This window comes from Oncorhynchus nerka, linkage group LG28 (genome assembly GCF_034236695.1).
Source record: "Oncorhynchus nerka isolate Pitt River linkage group LG28, Oner_Uvic_2.0, whole genome shotgun sequence".
In the NCBI taxonomy this organism is placed as follows: Eukaryota; Metazoa; Chordata; class Actinopteri; order Salmoniformes; family Salmonidae; genus Oncorhynchus; species Oncorhynchus nerka.
Window position 1 is genome coordinate 35,684,376 of NC_088423.1, and position 15,740 is coordinate 35,700,115.

The following is a 15,740-nucleotide window of genomic DNA, read 5'->3' on the forward strand; positions in this document are numbered from 1 at the left end:
TATTTATTGGTTTGGTCAGTACTCATTACACTATTAAATGCAATTTACTAAATGTGTATTCCCAATTATCATCATCATCGTCATCATCATCATCATTACTGTTTTATAACAACAACATAGCCCTATCCTACTTCAAGCTGATGGTCCCCTGTAAATTTGCCAGAAAGGGGTTTAGATTTCTTGCACATGATTGGTCATGGATCGATGCACGTTCACGTTATTCTGCGCGTCCATTCTTCAGCGTCATTGTGGAGAGGAGGGAAGCGGTAAAAGTAACAACCAAGTCTGCATCGTATGCCTGCCTTTTCCCATTGCCAATGAATTGTCCTCGCATTCCTATGTCTTCCAGTTGACATACTGCACGCACGGCACACCAGTTCTGCAAAGAAACAGGATATTCGCAGGCTGTGTGATTTTCAGGTAAATCATCCAAGAACGATTTCTTATGTACTTATTTGTATTTAATTCGCCATAGATTAACGGTCGATAAAGGGAGCGGGCATTTTTGCAGTATCTGTCCATGTTCCTGCTATCATAGGGTTATTGTCTTGAAGGAGACATTTCATTGACTATTAGCTATGTGATGATGAGAGCTTTGTCTTTATCGGAAGCATCCCTGAAAGGATGTTGTGGGTGTCTTTGGGGGTGGCGATAAAGATGCTGAATCTCGGATGCACACAGAATACCCTCGAACATTTCTCACCGTCTGTAATTAAACGGTCTTTTGTATCCTTTATATATACGTTTTATCTTAAAATGACACTAAATGAAATATTTGTGTAACAACTCGGGCCTATTTTCGATTTAGAGCTTGGGTGCACGTTATCTTGCCACGGTGTGTGCTGCCTTCTCGGATCCCAGGCTATTGAATTCTCCAATGTCAATAAGCACTATCCTATAGCAGTCATCTTCGGCTACATATGATAATGAATACAGAAATCAATAATGTCTTTGTATCAGCTTTCATTTAAGCTAGACATTATGCATTTGTTTAAAAGGTGGAATACTGAAGGAATTAATAATGACAGAAGACAAGAATAATAATGACAAGGATCACATCACTGTAATTACTACAATTTGTACTAAAATGAACCAGCCATAACATGTCGTTAATACATCAATTAGTTGATCACCATTAACATTTCTACCATGTTAGCCTATGATTAAAAACAGACTCACAACTGATAGGTTATTTAAATGTGCATAGCCATGCAAAGGAGAGAGTTGCATTGGGCATTTGTTTTGTTTTGTGTGGATTATTCTATAATGTATCCATGTTATAATGTTCTCCACTGTCCAATCTCTCTGCTTCAGCACCTGATCATTGCTGACTCTGTTCACCCTTCTGGATCATGGCACAGACCAACAGCGTGGGGCAGGGGAGCAATGGAGTAGCCGATGAATCGCCGAACATGATTGTATACAGAAAGGTAAGATGTGCAGAACAGTGCTTAACCCTTTACACTCGTGGGAATTGGCCTATATGTATAGGGCAAAACTGAAATGTTTCTTACAGAAGAAGTATGAAATGCATAAACATGGTAGCAAATGAAAGGGAACAGTGTGTATATTATGGGGAAATTATTAGACCAAAGGGAGAACACAACAGTTGACCTGACCCAGACTGAATCCAAACATTGCACTGTTGATTTTGTGTGCATTTTACATTTATTGTACTTTTTGTTGAATTTGTTGATATCTGACAAGATACCAATATTCCTGGAAAATATGGGGTAGGTGCAACAAGACAAAACAATTAAAAGGGTTTGCGTGAGAGGACTAACTGGTGTCTCCAAGTGAACACAGTTCCTAAGTAATTTCAATGCACTTTTATGCCGCAAAGAAAAGTGTTCAACTATAAGGTGCTTTTTTGAGCTCTCCTAGCTGTGCTGTTGAGGAACTAGAGGAAGCACACTTGAAGTTGTTTTGTTTGGAACACAACACTGGATCCACACCATCAAACAATTACTGCTGTTGTTTACGAAGTCCAAAAACCATTCATTATAAATCGTAATCTGGATCAGGTGGGCATCATTTGAAAGCTTGTTCTATTGCCAACATGACTAGCTAAATTATACAATTCAATATTGCAGTGTTAGGCTTTCACAATGCAATTCAGGGAAACAAATCATAATTTCTGTGTGCATAGAAAGGAGTTATTCGTCCAAATTGCTTTCCAATAGACAAACACAGGCTCATTCTGTTCAGAGCAACCCAGTGTATGACGCCATGTCATCTTGTAACTGTATATCAAACATAGTGATCATAAACGTTGACACTCTGTATGACATGCATTTTATGCCATGGAAATGTAAAGTGCACATTTGGACTCCAAGGTGTTTGTCTTGCTTGTATGACATCAAAGCTGTATTTTTGAAATGTTTATTTTATTTTTTACCCCGTTTTCTCCCCAATTTCGTGGTATCCAATTGTTTAGTAGCTACTATCTTGTCTCATCGCTACAACTCCCGGTACGGGCTCGGGAGAGACGAAGGTTGAAAGTCATGCGTCCTCCGATACACAACCCAACCAAACCAAACCGCACTGCTTCTTAACACAGCGCGCATCCAACCCGGAAGCCAGCCGCACCAATGTGTCGGAGGAAACACTGTGTAACTGGCAACCTTGGTTGGCGCGCACTGCGCCCGGCCCGCCACAGGAGTCGCTGGTGCGCGATGAGACAAGGATATCGGCCAACCCCTTCCTAACCCAGACGACGCTAGGCCAATTGTGCGTCGCCCCACGGACCTCCCGGTCGCGGCCGGTTACGACAGAGCCTGGGCGCGAACCCAGAGTCTCTGGTGGCACAGCAGGCGCTGCAGTACAGCGCCCTTAACCACTGCGCCACCCGGGAGGTCTAAAGCTGTATTTATTATAATCCTCAACGTCTCCTCTTCGAAAATATATAGTCCTCTTAATTTACAGTATTTCCCTCACTCAGACAACAACACAATTTGCAAAAGTTGCCCAATTAGGAGAAGGGATAGGGGCTTCTTCTTGTCGCACATGGTGCTCAAGTTCAGAACGTCTGTCAGTCAAAACCCACATAGCACTGTGAGGCGCAGAGACAGGGCTCTGACGTCATGTATAGCTCGTTACTGTACAGCCACTGCATTCCAATATAGGTGTGTATCAGTATGAGTGTAAAGGGTTAAATTGGGTGAAAACCCATTCAACCTCAGTGCACTGTACTTTAGTAGTGACACCTTTATAGGTTGATACAAATTCAATGCTTAAGGCTACACATGTAGAACTAAAAGACTTTGACTGTACTGGAATTATGTCCTTGATTTGGTGTTGTAGCGTGAGCTAGCTATGTGTGCTTCGAATGAGAGTGTGACAGGGGTGTCACCGGGTGCACAGTGGCAAATGACTGTCACCGGATGCACAGTTGCAAACATGCATAGACAGACACTTGTGCTTGCATGCCGACACACTCAGGTCACATGCTCTGGTTTGTTCTAGTTGCTCGGTTCTATATGTATGACATTCAGCCATTTTCAACCAATTGAGTTACATATTTTGGAGCAAAAGAAAGGAAATTGCATTAGAATGTCTAGTATGTTGTCAATGTAGTATTTCTTTAGATTCAGCTGTGGAATCTAGTCCAACAATGCAACTCCCCCCTGAGAAAGATAAATGTATTGATGTTTTGTCAAGATATCTTCTTACTGGAATATATTCTTACTTCAAGCTTCAAAATAGCTTGAAAAACGGAATGTAAAGTAACGAGCCCTTTCCCAACAATGCATAGTAAAGATTTTAGAATAATTGGCCCCCCAAAAATACAAAAACAAACAGTAACACAACAAAAGAACAATAACGAGACTATATACATGGAGTATGTGCAGGGGTATGAGGTAGTTGAGGTAATTGAGGTACTATGTACATGTAGGTAGTGGTAAAAGTGACTAGGCAATCAGGATAGATAATAAACAGAGTAGCTGCAGCGTATGTGAAGAGTGTGAAAGAGTGTCTATTTGTGAGTGTGTGTGTGTTTTGTATGTGTGAGCATATGTAGTGTGTGGGAGTGTCAGTGTTGTATGTGTGAGTAAAGTCCAGTGAGTGTGCATAGAGCCGGTGCAAAGTGTCAGTGCAAATAGTCAGGGTAGCCATTTGAGTAACTGTTGAGCCGTCTTATGGCTTGGGGTTAGAAACTGTTCAAGAGTCTTTTGGTCCCAGATTTGGCACTCTGGTACCACATGCTGTGGGTAGCAGAGGGAACAGTCTATGACTTGTGTGTAGGGCTGACCCCAATTAGTCAACTGGTCGATTGTTTGGTCGTTAGGCTGTTGGTCGACCGAGATTGTTTTAGTCGAGCAGTAACAAATATACAGTGGAAGTCGGAAGTTTACATACACCTTTGCCAAATACATTTAAACTCAGTTTTTCACAATTCCAATTTAATCCTAATAAAAAATCCCTGTTTTAGGTCAGTTGGGATCGCCACTTTATTTTAAGAATGTGAAATGTCAGAATAATAGTAGAGATAATTATTTATTTCAGCTTTTATTTCTTCCATCACATTCCCAGTGGGACAAAAGTTTACATACACTCAATTTGTAAGTCGCTCTGGATAAGAGCGTCTGCTAAATGACTTAAATGTAAATGTAAATAAGTATTTGGTAGCATTGCCTTTAAATTGTTTGACTTGGGTCAAACGTTTTGGGTAGCCTTGCACAAGCTTCCCACAATACGTTGGATGAATTTTGGCCCTTTCCTCCTGACAGAGCTGTTGTAACTGAGTCAGGTTTGTAGGCCTCCTTGCTCGCACACACTTTTTCAGTTCTGCCCACAAATGTTCTATGGGATTGAGGTCAGGGCTTTGTGATGGCTACTCCAATAGCTTGACTTTGTTGTCCCTAAGCCATTTTGCCACAACTTTGGAAGTATGCTTGGGGTCATTGTCCATTTGGAAGACCCATTTGTGACCAAGCTTTAACTTCCTGACTAATGTCTTGAGATGTTGATTCAATATATCCACATCATTTTCCTACCTCATGATGCCATCTATTTTGTGAAGTGCACCAGTCCCTCCTGCAGCAAAGCACCCCCACAACATGATGCTGCCACCCCCGTACTTCACGGTTTGGATGGTGTTCTTTGGCTTGCAAGCTTCCCCCTTTTTCCTCCAAACATAACGATGGTCATTATGGCCACATTTCTGTTTGACCACATTTCTCCAAAAAGTACGATCTTTGTCCCTATGTGCAGTTGCAAACCATAGTCTGGCTTTTTTTATGTCGGTTTGGAGCAGTGGCTTCTTCCTTGCTGAGTGGCCTTTCAGTTTATGTCGATAAAGGACTTGTTTGTACTGTGGATATACTTTTGTACCTGTTTCTTCCAGCATCTTCACAAGGTCCTTTGCTATTGTTCTGGGATTGATTTGCACTTCTCCTACCTAAGTACGTTCATCTCTAGGAGACAGAACGCGTCTACTTCCTGAGCGGTATGACGGCTGAGTGGTCCCATTGTGTTTATACTTGCATACTAATGTTTGTACAGATGAACATGGTACCTTCAGGCATTTGGAAATTGCTCCCAAGGATGAACCAGACTTGTGGAGGTCTACAATTTTTTTTCTGAGGTCTTGGCTGATATCTTTTGATTTTCCCATGATGTCAAGCAAAGAGTTACTGAGTTTGAAGGTAGGCCTTGAAATACATCCACAGGTACACCTCCAATTGACTCAAATGATGTCAATTAGCCTATCAGAAGCTTCTAAAGTCATGATATCATTTTCTGGAATTTTCCAAGCTGTTTAAAGGGGCAGTCAGTGTGTGTAAACTTCTGACCCACTGGAATTGTGATACAGTGAATGATAAGTTAAATAATCTGTCTGTATTTGCGGCCTTCTCAGTGAACTAATCCATTGCGGAGACTAATAGCCAAAATGTGGTCAGAGGCTCAATATGGAGGGTGTGATGCAATTGCATAGCCTCCAGGGGCATGCAGAGGCCAAATCAAGCTCCATACTGCATCACCATGTGCCTCCCAAATGTTTAACAATGCAGAGGGCTCTGTATATCTCCGAATTGACATGATTGGTTGACGGTAGGTGGGGACGGTACATCCTGTAGAAAACACAAACTCACTTCCTTGACAACAGCTCTGTACTGCTCCGCGAAGTGCAAGAAGTATGAATGCCCTGATTTCTGCTGTGGCTGTATCATCGTAAATGCTGGATGGCCAATGCAGATCGGATTGACCATGCTCCCAGATGCACAATGCACTTCTCTCCAGAATGCGCTCTCTCTCTCACAAATTTGTGCACATTCATTGTTTCATAACTTCATTGTGTGAATGGTTTGTGTTTGATTGTTGGTGTATGTCAATTCCCCATTACAGTATCAGTAGTACATTTAAAGTTAATTCCTATAATTTATCATCTACAATGTTTGTTACTTTGGTTATGGTAATTTCAGTTAATGCATTCAATATTATTATTATTGTAGTCTTCCCGTTATCATTGCTGGAGTGGACATTGTTTGCAGAGTTCACAACCTATGCTAAGCTTGTGAGAAACAAGTTTTAGTTTAAGTCCATTCCATTTTGGAGTTTTGTCAATTTAGTCACTGTCTTTTGTTTGGAGCGCTGTCAATGTTTAGTCAGGACATGGACACATAGAAGTAGGCCTATAGGCTCCCTGGCCTGCTCGCAAATATAGGCATATCAATGTGCCCATTTGGGGACCTGATAGTATTTCGGATTGGCTTAACGCACCACCACTAAATACCTGTGGAGCTTCTCAAAGTAAAATGTTTTCTTAACCTCAAACAGCAAGCAAACAGAGTCTGTTTTTACTTCCATTAAGAATTACAATAGTTCCTCAATGTATTTGAAAAATCTTTCCAGCTCTCTCCCTTTCGATAACCACTCAGCGTGAAAGGGAAAAATGTCATGCTCCGATCCAGTGGAAACGTCATAAAATAGGCCGACCTGATTACTTCTTATCTGTGTTTGACTTGGACTGAAATATAGTGTATTCAGAAAGTATTCAGACCCCTTGACATTTTCCACATTTTGTTACGTTAGTCTTTTTCTAAAATTGATTAAATTATTTTTTTCCCTCATCAATCTACACACAATACCCCATAATGACAAAGCGAAAATAGGTTTTTAGAAATGTTAGAAAATGTAATACAATTTTAAAAAATGAAACATCTTATCTACATAAGTATTCAAACCATTTGCTATGACACTCAAAATTGAGCTAAAAGTGCATTCTGTTTCCATTGATCATCCTTGAGATGTTTCTACAACTTGATTGGCGTCAACTTGTGGTAAATTCAATTGATTGGAAATTATTTGGGAAGGCACACACCTGTCTATATAAGGTCCACAGTTGACAGTGCATGTCAGAGCAAAAACCAAGCCATGAGGTCGAAGGAATTGTCCGCAGAGCCCCGAGACAGGATTGTGTTGAGGCACAGATCTGGGGTAGGGAACCAAAAAATCTCTACAGCATTGAAGGTCCCCAAGAAAACGGTTGCTTCCATCCTTCTTAAATGGAATAAGTTTGGAACCACCAAGACTCTTCCTAAAGTTGAGCCATATGGGGAGAATAGCCTTGGTCAGGGAACCTGATGGTCACTCACACAGAGCTCCAGAGTTCCTCTGTGGAGATGGGAGAACCTTCCAGAAGGACAACCATCTCTGCATCACTCCACCAATCAGGCCTTTATGGTACAGTGGCAAGACGGAAGTCACTCCTCAGTAAAAGGCATATGACAGCTCCCTTGAAGTTTGCCAAAAGGCACCTAAAGGACTTTCAGAACATGAGAAACAAGATTCTCTGATTAAATCAATATTGAACTGAATGTCAAGCGACACATCTGGAAGACACATGGCACCATCCCTACGGTGAAGCATGGTGGTGGCAGCATCATGCTGTGGGGATGTTTTTCAATGACAGGGACTGGGAGACTAGTCAGGATCGAGGGAAAGATGTATGGAGCAAAGTACAGAGAGGTCCTTGATGAAAACCTGCTCCAGAGCAGTCAGGTCCTCAGACTGGGGCGAAGGTTCACCTTCCAACAGGACAATGACCCTAAGCACACAGCCAAGACAATGCAGGAGTGCCTTCGGGACAAGTCTCTAAATGTCCTTGAGTGGCCCAGCCAGTGCCCGGATTTGAACCCTATCGAACATCTCTGGAGAGACGTGAAAATAGCTGAGCAGCAACTCTCCCCATCCAACCTGACAGAGCTTGAGAGGATCTGCAGAGAAGACTGGGAGAAACCCCCAAATACTGGTGTGTCAAGCTTGTCGCGTCATACCCAAGAAGACTTCAGGCTGTCAAAGGTGCTTCAACAAAGTATTGAGTAAAGGGTCTGAATACTTACATGTAAATGTGATATTTCAGTTTTTTATTTTTATGACATTTGCAAAAATGTCTAAACACCTGTTTTTGCTTTGTCATTATGAGGTATTGTGTTTAGATTGATGAGGCAATAAAAACGATTTAATACATTTTAGAATAAGGCTGTAACATAACAAAATGTGGAAAAAGTCAAGGGGTCGTAATACTTTCCGAATGCACTGTACATATAAATACACTGCTCAAAAAAAATAAAGGGAACACTTAAACAACACAATGTAACTCCAAGTCAATCACACTTCTGTGAAATCAAACTGTCCACTTAGGAAGCAACACTGATTGACAATACATTTCACATGCTGTTGTGCAAATGGAATAGACAACAGGTGGAAATTATAGGCAATTAGCAAGACACCCCCAATAAAGGAGTGGTTCTGCAGGTGGTGACCACAGACCACTTCTCAGTTCCTATGCTTCCTGGCTGATGTTTTGGTCACTTTTGAATGCTGGTGGTGCTTTCACTCTAGTGGTAGCATGAGACGGAGTCTACAACCCACACAAGTGGCTCAGGTAGTGCAGCTCATCCAGGATGGTACATCAATGCGAGCTGTGGCAAGAAGGTTTGCTGTGTCTGTCAGCGTAGTGTCCAGAGCATGGAGGCGCTACCAGGAGACAGGCCAGTACATCAGGAGACGTGGAGGAGGCCGTAGGAGGGCAACAACTCAGCAGCAGGACCGCTACCTCTGCCTTTGTGCAAGGAGGAGCAGGAGGAGCACTGCCAGAGCCCTGCAAAATGACCTCCAGCAGGTCACAAATGTGCATGTGTCTGCTTAAACGGTCAGAAACAGACTCCATGAGGGTGGTATGAGGGCCCAACGTCCACAGGTGGGGGTTGTGCTTACAGCCCAACACCGTGCAGGATGTTTGGAATTTGCCAGAGAACACCAAGATTGGCAAATTCACCACGGGCGCCCTGTGCTCTTCACAGATGAAAGCAGGTTCACACTGAGTACCTGTGACAGACATGACAGAGTCTGGAGACACCGTGGAGAATGTTCTGCTGCCTGCAACATCCTCCAGCATGACCGGTTTGGCGGTGGGTCAGGTGTGGGGTGGCATTTCTTTGGGGGGCCGCACAGCCTTCCATGTGCTCGACAGAGTTAGCCTGACTGCCATTAGGTACCGAGATGAGATCCTCAGACCCCTTATGAGACCATATGCTGTTGCGGTTGGCCCTGGGTTCCTCCTAATGCAAGACAATGCTAGACCTCATGTGGCTGGAGTGTGTCAGCAGTTCCTGCAAGAGGAAGGCGTTGATGCTAATGACTGGGCCGCCCGTTCCCCAGACCTGAATCCAATTGAGCACATCTGGGACATCATGTCTCGCTCCATCCACCAATGCCACGTTGCACCACAGACTGTCCAGGAGTTGGCGGATGCTTTAGTCCAGGTCTGGGAGGAGATCCCTCAGGAGGAGGCATTGTAGGGAGGTCATACAGGCACGTATAGGCCACACACACTACTGAGCCTCATTTAGACTTGTTTTAAGGACATTACATCAAAGTTGGATCAGCCTGTAGTGTGGTTTTCCACTTTAATTTTGAGTGTGACTCCAAATCCAGACCTCCATGGGTTGCTACATTTGTTGTCAGCATATTCAACTATGTAAAGAAAAAAGTATTTAATAAAAATATTTAATTCATTATTTTAAAAATATATTTTCCTTCATTATTTTCCACTAACCTCCCCACTCCTCCCCACTCCTCCCCTAATTGGAGTAAACGAATGAACAACAACACTTAGGCTTCTTCTTCCAGCTTATACACACTATATACATTTTATATACATTTTACAATAGTTATATATTTTTTTGTTTTTAGTCCTGTCCTTCCTCTACCCTCAACCTCTACTTATGGGTATTATTTATTCCATCTTTCCATAGAAACACTTCACTTTTGAAAACTGTCACTTCTGTGAGCTGTCAGTACAGAGGGCTCAGTCTGGTGTGTGGGTGAACCTTAATCATTAATTAACCAGTTCTGAAGACATCTAAATTGTGGTGGCTGAACCTTATCCGCAGGCACCTATAGCTCTCTAGTGCCCGTTCTGCATGGTCCTCCTGGATCAGCTGTTTAGTATTTTTCAAAGTGTCTCCTTTCATGCTGTAGCTAGTGAAAAACAATGGTACAGTACTTTATATCCTCCTCCTACAGCTGCCTCCTACTCCACTGGAAGAGAATAGCATTCAACGTTGGACTGTTTGAAAAGTAGGGAAAACATTAAGGGTTAGAGGGTTGGGTTGGTATATTTCAACAGATTTGTTATTCTACATTTGTTTCAGCCGGAGTGTGGGAGGGACATTTTGTTACTTATTTGATTAAACAAAGGAAGCAGTTTGGAGAAACAGTATCAAAGACTCCCAGGCAGAAAATCATAGCATCCTCTAAGAGCATTCCTATTGATTTGTGGTCTTTTTGGCTACTCAATTACACATATGATGTCTCTTCCTTCCTCCCACTATTGATCTCAAACCCTTTTTAATCACTTAATGATTGGTCATGGGATATAATAATGTAAAAATGCAAGTCTACAAAATATTTCATCCTGTGCAGTTCTGGCCAATTGTTCAAGTACAAATCTCTGATCTCCTTTTTGTCTTTCTATATCAACATTTAGCCCACACACCTCAGGCTTCCACACATCTCATCCTCACGACTATGAAATTGAACCTTCATTTTCATCAGGGTAGAAAATTGGTATGGTAATGTGAATAAATGAGTAGCGTCTGTAAAATAAATGTCCAAGCAACCTCCTTACACTTGGCTTCGATATCAATGTATTATCAGATCTATTTCTGTTCTATGACTGTGATCTTTCCTGATCTCATATACTTTTCCATTCGGTCACTTCTTGACCACATGTGGCCACTGCACAGCCACGAAATACTGGATGACCCACATCTGAAGACATTTCTAAGAGAGCTAACTCAAATGAGAAAAGTACTGTGGAGTGTGTTTGGGTGAACTGATGACCCAAGTGCTTTCACATGGACATGTATTGGTAGTCTGGCCCTCAATAGGAAGGAATATTTTTCAAGTCGCTAAGATGCACTTACTTTCACGTGCAATGACTTTTATGAGTAAGCTTGGTAAGCTCTACAATGTTGTCAGAGATCCTCAAAGTTCAGAAAACCCAACTAGTCACTATTCTCATAATTCCTTACGTAATCCATTCCTTGCACAATATTTGCACAATCATGCCATTTCTCAGTTGTTTGAATTCCCTTTTTCAAAATGTATTGTAGGCCATCGTCAAATTCCTTTCCTGCAAAGAGTTTCATGAGATATTGGTCTCTGCTCACTAGGCATCAAATAAAGATACACTTTCTGATAGTGAATGGCGGTTTTACAGGGACTCCATTAGGAGTAACACTCCATATCCTCTCTCAGCTCTAGTTGTTTACCTCTAATGAAAATGGATGGAAAGGGGGTAGAGGTGCTGACCTGATTACTGGGGACCTGTGGGCTGATTTTCCTTCACACACATATGAATAGCATGCACTGTGATTACCTGATTTATTGACAGTACTCTTGGGTGACACTGATGTTAATTTGTATAGAATATCCCACATGAAAAAAATACTACAGTTTACTATAGAATTCTGTAGTAAACTGCAGTATACTTATGGAAAAGGCCCATGGAGTTGGTGGAACCGCCCTTTAATTCACGGCAACTTACGCAGCTGGGCCAGAGCACTTTAATTAGGTCAGGTGGGAATGTCCGACAGATCTCAACTCATTAAAAGGAGGAAATCGCCACCGCCCAACCTTACGGCTTTCTCTCCTTTAACTCCTTCTAATCCAGACATTGTGTGCATCCATGAATCAAGTAAATATACCACTTTGTGGTTGAATTAATTTCTGCCTCAGTCTCCTCCATTCCTCTCAGTCACCTGACCCGTGACCATCTGTTCACCTTCACTATTGTCAGTCATCTTACCTGTCTGGCTACACACAGAGATCCCAATAATCTTTCAATACTGTAGAATACTATACTACACACTGTAGTATCCCTTGGTCATGTATACTACTTGCTATATAATTGTGTAGTATATTGTAGAATACCTAAAAATACTACATTAAATACTGGGTGGTTCGAGCCCTGAATGCTGATTGGGTGACAGCCGTGGTATATCAGACCATGGGTATTACAAACATGTATTTTTACTGCTCTAAATACGTTGGTAACCAGTTCATAATAGCAATAAGTCACCTCTGGGTTTGTGGTAGATGGCCAATATACCACGGCTAAGGGCTGTATCCAAGCACTCTGCGTTGTGTCATGCTTAAGAACAGCCCTTAACCGTGGTATATTGGCCCCATATTACCACAACCCCCTTGGGCCTGATTGCTTATGTATACTACAGACCGCTAAAACACTACAGTAAATACTACAGTAATGTCTGCAAAAACACTACAGTAATTGCTACAGTATATTATACTACAGTATTTCATTTGCATATACCCTGTCCATTATCCTCCCCCATATCTCAATTTGTGCCACCCATAAGTGAGAAACCTACAGTCGTGGCCAAAAGTGCATCTGCTAATATAGCCTGCACGCACAGTGAGGCGAAGACTTTTGGAGGATGGCCTGGTGTCAAGAAGGTCAGCAAAGAAGCCACTTCAGGGACAGACTGATATTCTGCAGAAGGTACAGGGATTGGACTGCTGAGTACTGGGGTAAAGTCATTTTCTCTGATGAATCCCCTTTCCGATTGGGGCATCCGGAAAAGATAAGGTGAGCGCTACCATCAGTCCTGTGTCATGCCAACAGTAAAGTATCCTGAGACCATTCATGTGTGGGGTTGCTTCTCAGCCAAGGGAATGGGCTCACTCACAATTTTGCCTAAGAACACAGCCATGGATAAAGAATGGTACCAACACATTCTCCGAGAGCAACTTCTCCCATCCATCCAGTAACAGTTTGGTGATGAACATGGCCTTTTCCAGTATGATGGAGCACCTTGCCATAAGGCAAAAGTGAAAACTAAGTGGCTCGGTGAACAAAACATTGATATTTTGGGTCCATGGCCAGGAAACTCCCCAGACCTTAATCCCATTGTGAACTTGTGGTCAATCCTCAAGAGGCGGGTAGACAAACAAAACCCCACAAATTCTGACAAACTCCAAGCATTGATTATGCAAGAATGGGCTGCTATCAGTCAGGACGTGGCCCAGAAGTTAATTGACAGCATGCCAGGGCGGATTGCAGAGGTCTTGAAAAAGATGGGTCAACACTGCAAATATTGACTCTTTGCATCAACTTCATGTAATTGTCAATTAAAGCCTTTGACACTTATGAAATGCTTGTAATTATACTTCAGTATTCCATAGTAACATCAGCAGCAAACTTTGTGGATATTAATATTTGTGTCATTCTCAAAACTTTCGTGCCATGACTGTACATATCAAGTATTATAGACGTGACGATAGGTGTTAGTTAAAGTGAGTTTTTCCCCTCTTAATTTGTCTGTCAATACTACATATTACAGAACGGTTGAGAACCTAATTGGTCATCAGATAACTAGTGAGCAGATTGCGGCGTCTTCTTGCTGGAAGGATGGATAGATATGTTGCATTCTCCCATAGGGATTCTCTAGAAGAAGACATTTAATAAATTCCACAAAATTGTCAACAGTGACACCCAAATGACAGAGAACGATTACATATAAGAAGTGCCTTCCATTTGAATATCTGAGAATGGTGTTGTTGATGTAATAAAAAAATATTTTCTTTGAAAATTACATGTAGGATAACAGGCTAATATTACATTTTTGTTGAAGGAGAAAGAACAGGATAGGCAGATCATAGTCTCATTCAAAGGGAGAATTGCTGCATGTCCTCAATGGAAATCTATATGTTCTATGTACCGAGCGGTGATGCAAAACTAAAACCTAGCCACACTCGTATCCAAGCAACAGTAGCTAGTGACACAAGGTTTTTAGCTAGATAGCCAACATTATATCCCAAAAACATTGACGCTCAATATATTTTTGTTCTAAGCCATATTCAAAATGTAATTCAAGCCAGTTCAAAGACTCTAACCCTAACCCTAACCCTATTGAAATTGAATCTGTTTCGTTTGTTGACGTTGTAACGTTAGTTGATAGCTAGCTAGTATGCTAGCCATGCTCTTTTTAATTTTTATTATGCACACAACAAATGCAAAAAAACAAATATACAAACAAGAGTACATAAACCTAACAGACGGGTATTACATATCAAGATTCATTTTCAATTTGTTAAATACTTTTATGGTGCGTATTGCTTTTTTGTTTTTACATTTACTGATCATTTCAGAGTAATATTTAAATTATATATTTGTTCTCTGCCCACTTCATTTTATGGACAAAGAATATTCCATGAAAGATAAACAAATTAACAATGAAAGTTAAATCAGGGTCCATATCATTTGGATCAAAATGAAACAGAATTTTTTACATTTACATTTACATTTAAGTCATTTAGCGACTTACAAATTGGTGCTTTCACCTTATGACATCCAGTGGAACAGAACTTACAATAGTGCAAAATTCCTTAAAGAGGTGGGGTTTCAGTGTGTCTCCCGGAAGGTGGTGAAAGGGAGTTTGTTCTAACAAACTAGTGGTAGGGAGGCGAGCAGGCCAGAGGTGGATGAACGCAGTGCCCTTGTTTGGGTGTAGGGCCTGACAAACTGAGGTAGAGGTGCCGTACAGCTAGGCAACCATGGTCTTGTATGCTAACTGCCAGTGGAGAGAGCGGAGGAGCGGGGTGACAAATTATTTTTAATGGCACAGGCAAGCCCAAACAGCGAAGTTGCCTGGATTAGGACTGAGGGTCGTATCATTTCAGGGCCACCGCCTTGATGTTAATTGAGAACGACAGGGTAAATTATTTACAATTTGTCAACCGAGATGCGATGATCATTTTCCCAAGTGACTTGGGAGGAAGAGCAGCCCTGAATTTTGAGGTGATGATTTGTTATGTCTGCCAGACATGCATTTATGGACAAAGAATATTCCATGAAAGATAAACAAATTAACAATGAAGAGAAAAGAAAGAAGGGATACTGGTCTGTAGTTGTTGACATCGGAGGGATCGAAAGTTAAATTGTTGGGCCGACAGCCGTCACAAGACGCGAGATGTCATCTGGAGAGAGAGGGGAGAAAGAGGTCAGGTGTGAGCAAACCATTCGTTTGACTTAGCAACGAGGATGGATGTCGTCGACCTTCTTTTTCAAAATGGTTGACGAAGTCAAAGGATTCAAGAGGGAGGAGAAGGTGGCAAAGAGCTTCCTAAATTTAGACAGTGAAAGGATGCCAGGTCCGCAGGAGGCGAGCGTTTCTGTGAGCAGAAAGGGAGGAGAGGAGGGTTGAGGA

General features: G+C 41.8%; 1 protein-coding gene across 1 annotated transcript in view; it reads left to right on the forward strand.

The window, feature by feature from the left end:
- Positions 1-234: 234 nt before the first annotated feature.
- Positions 235-15,740, forward strand: part of LOC115113183 (regulator of G-protein signaling 7) — a 120,066-nt gene continuing 104,560 nt past the window's right edge. The window contains exons 1-2 of the mRNA XM_029640534.2: positions 235-420; positions 1,315-1,430. Of these exons, the coding sequence (XP_029496394.1) occupies positions 1,353-1,430 (78 nt within the window). The 5' untranslated portion in view covers positions 235-420; positions 1,315-1,352. The remainder of the gene's footprint in view (positions 421-1,314; positions 1,431-15,740) is intronic.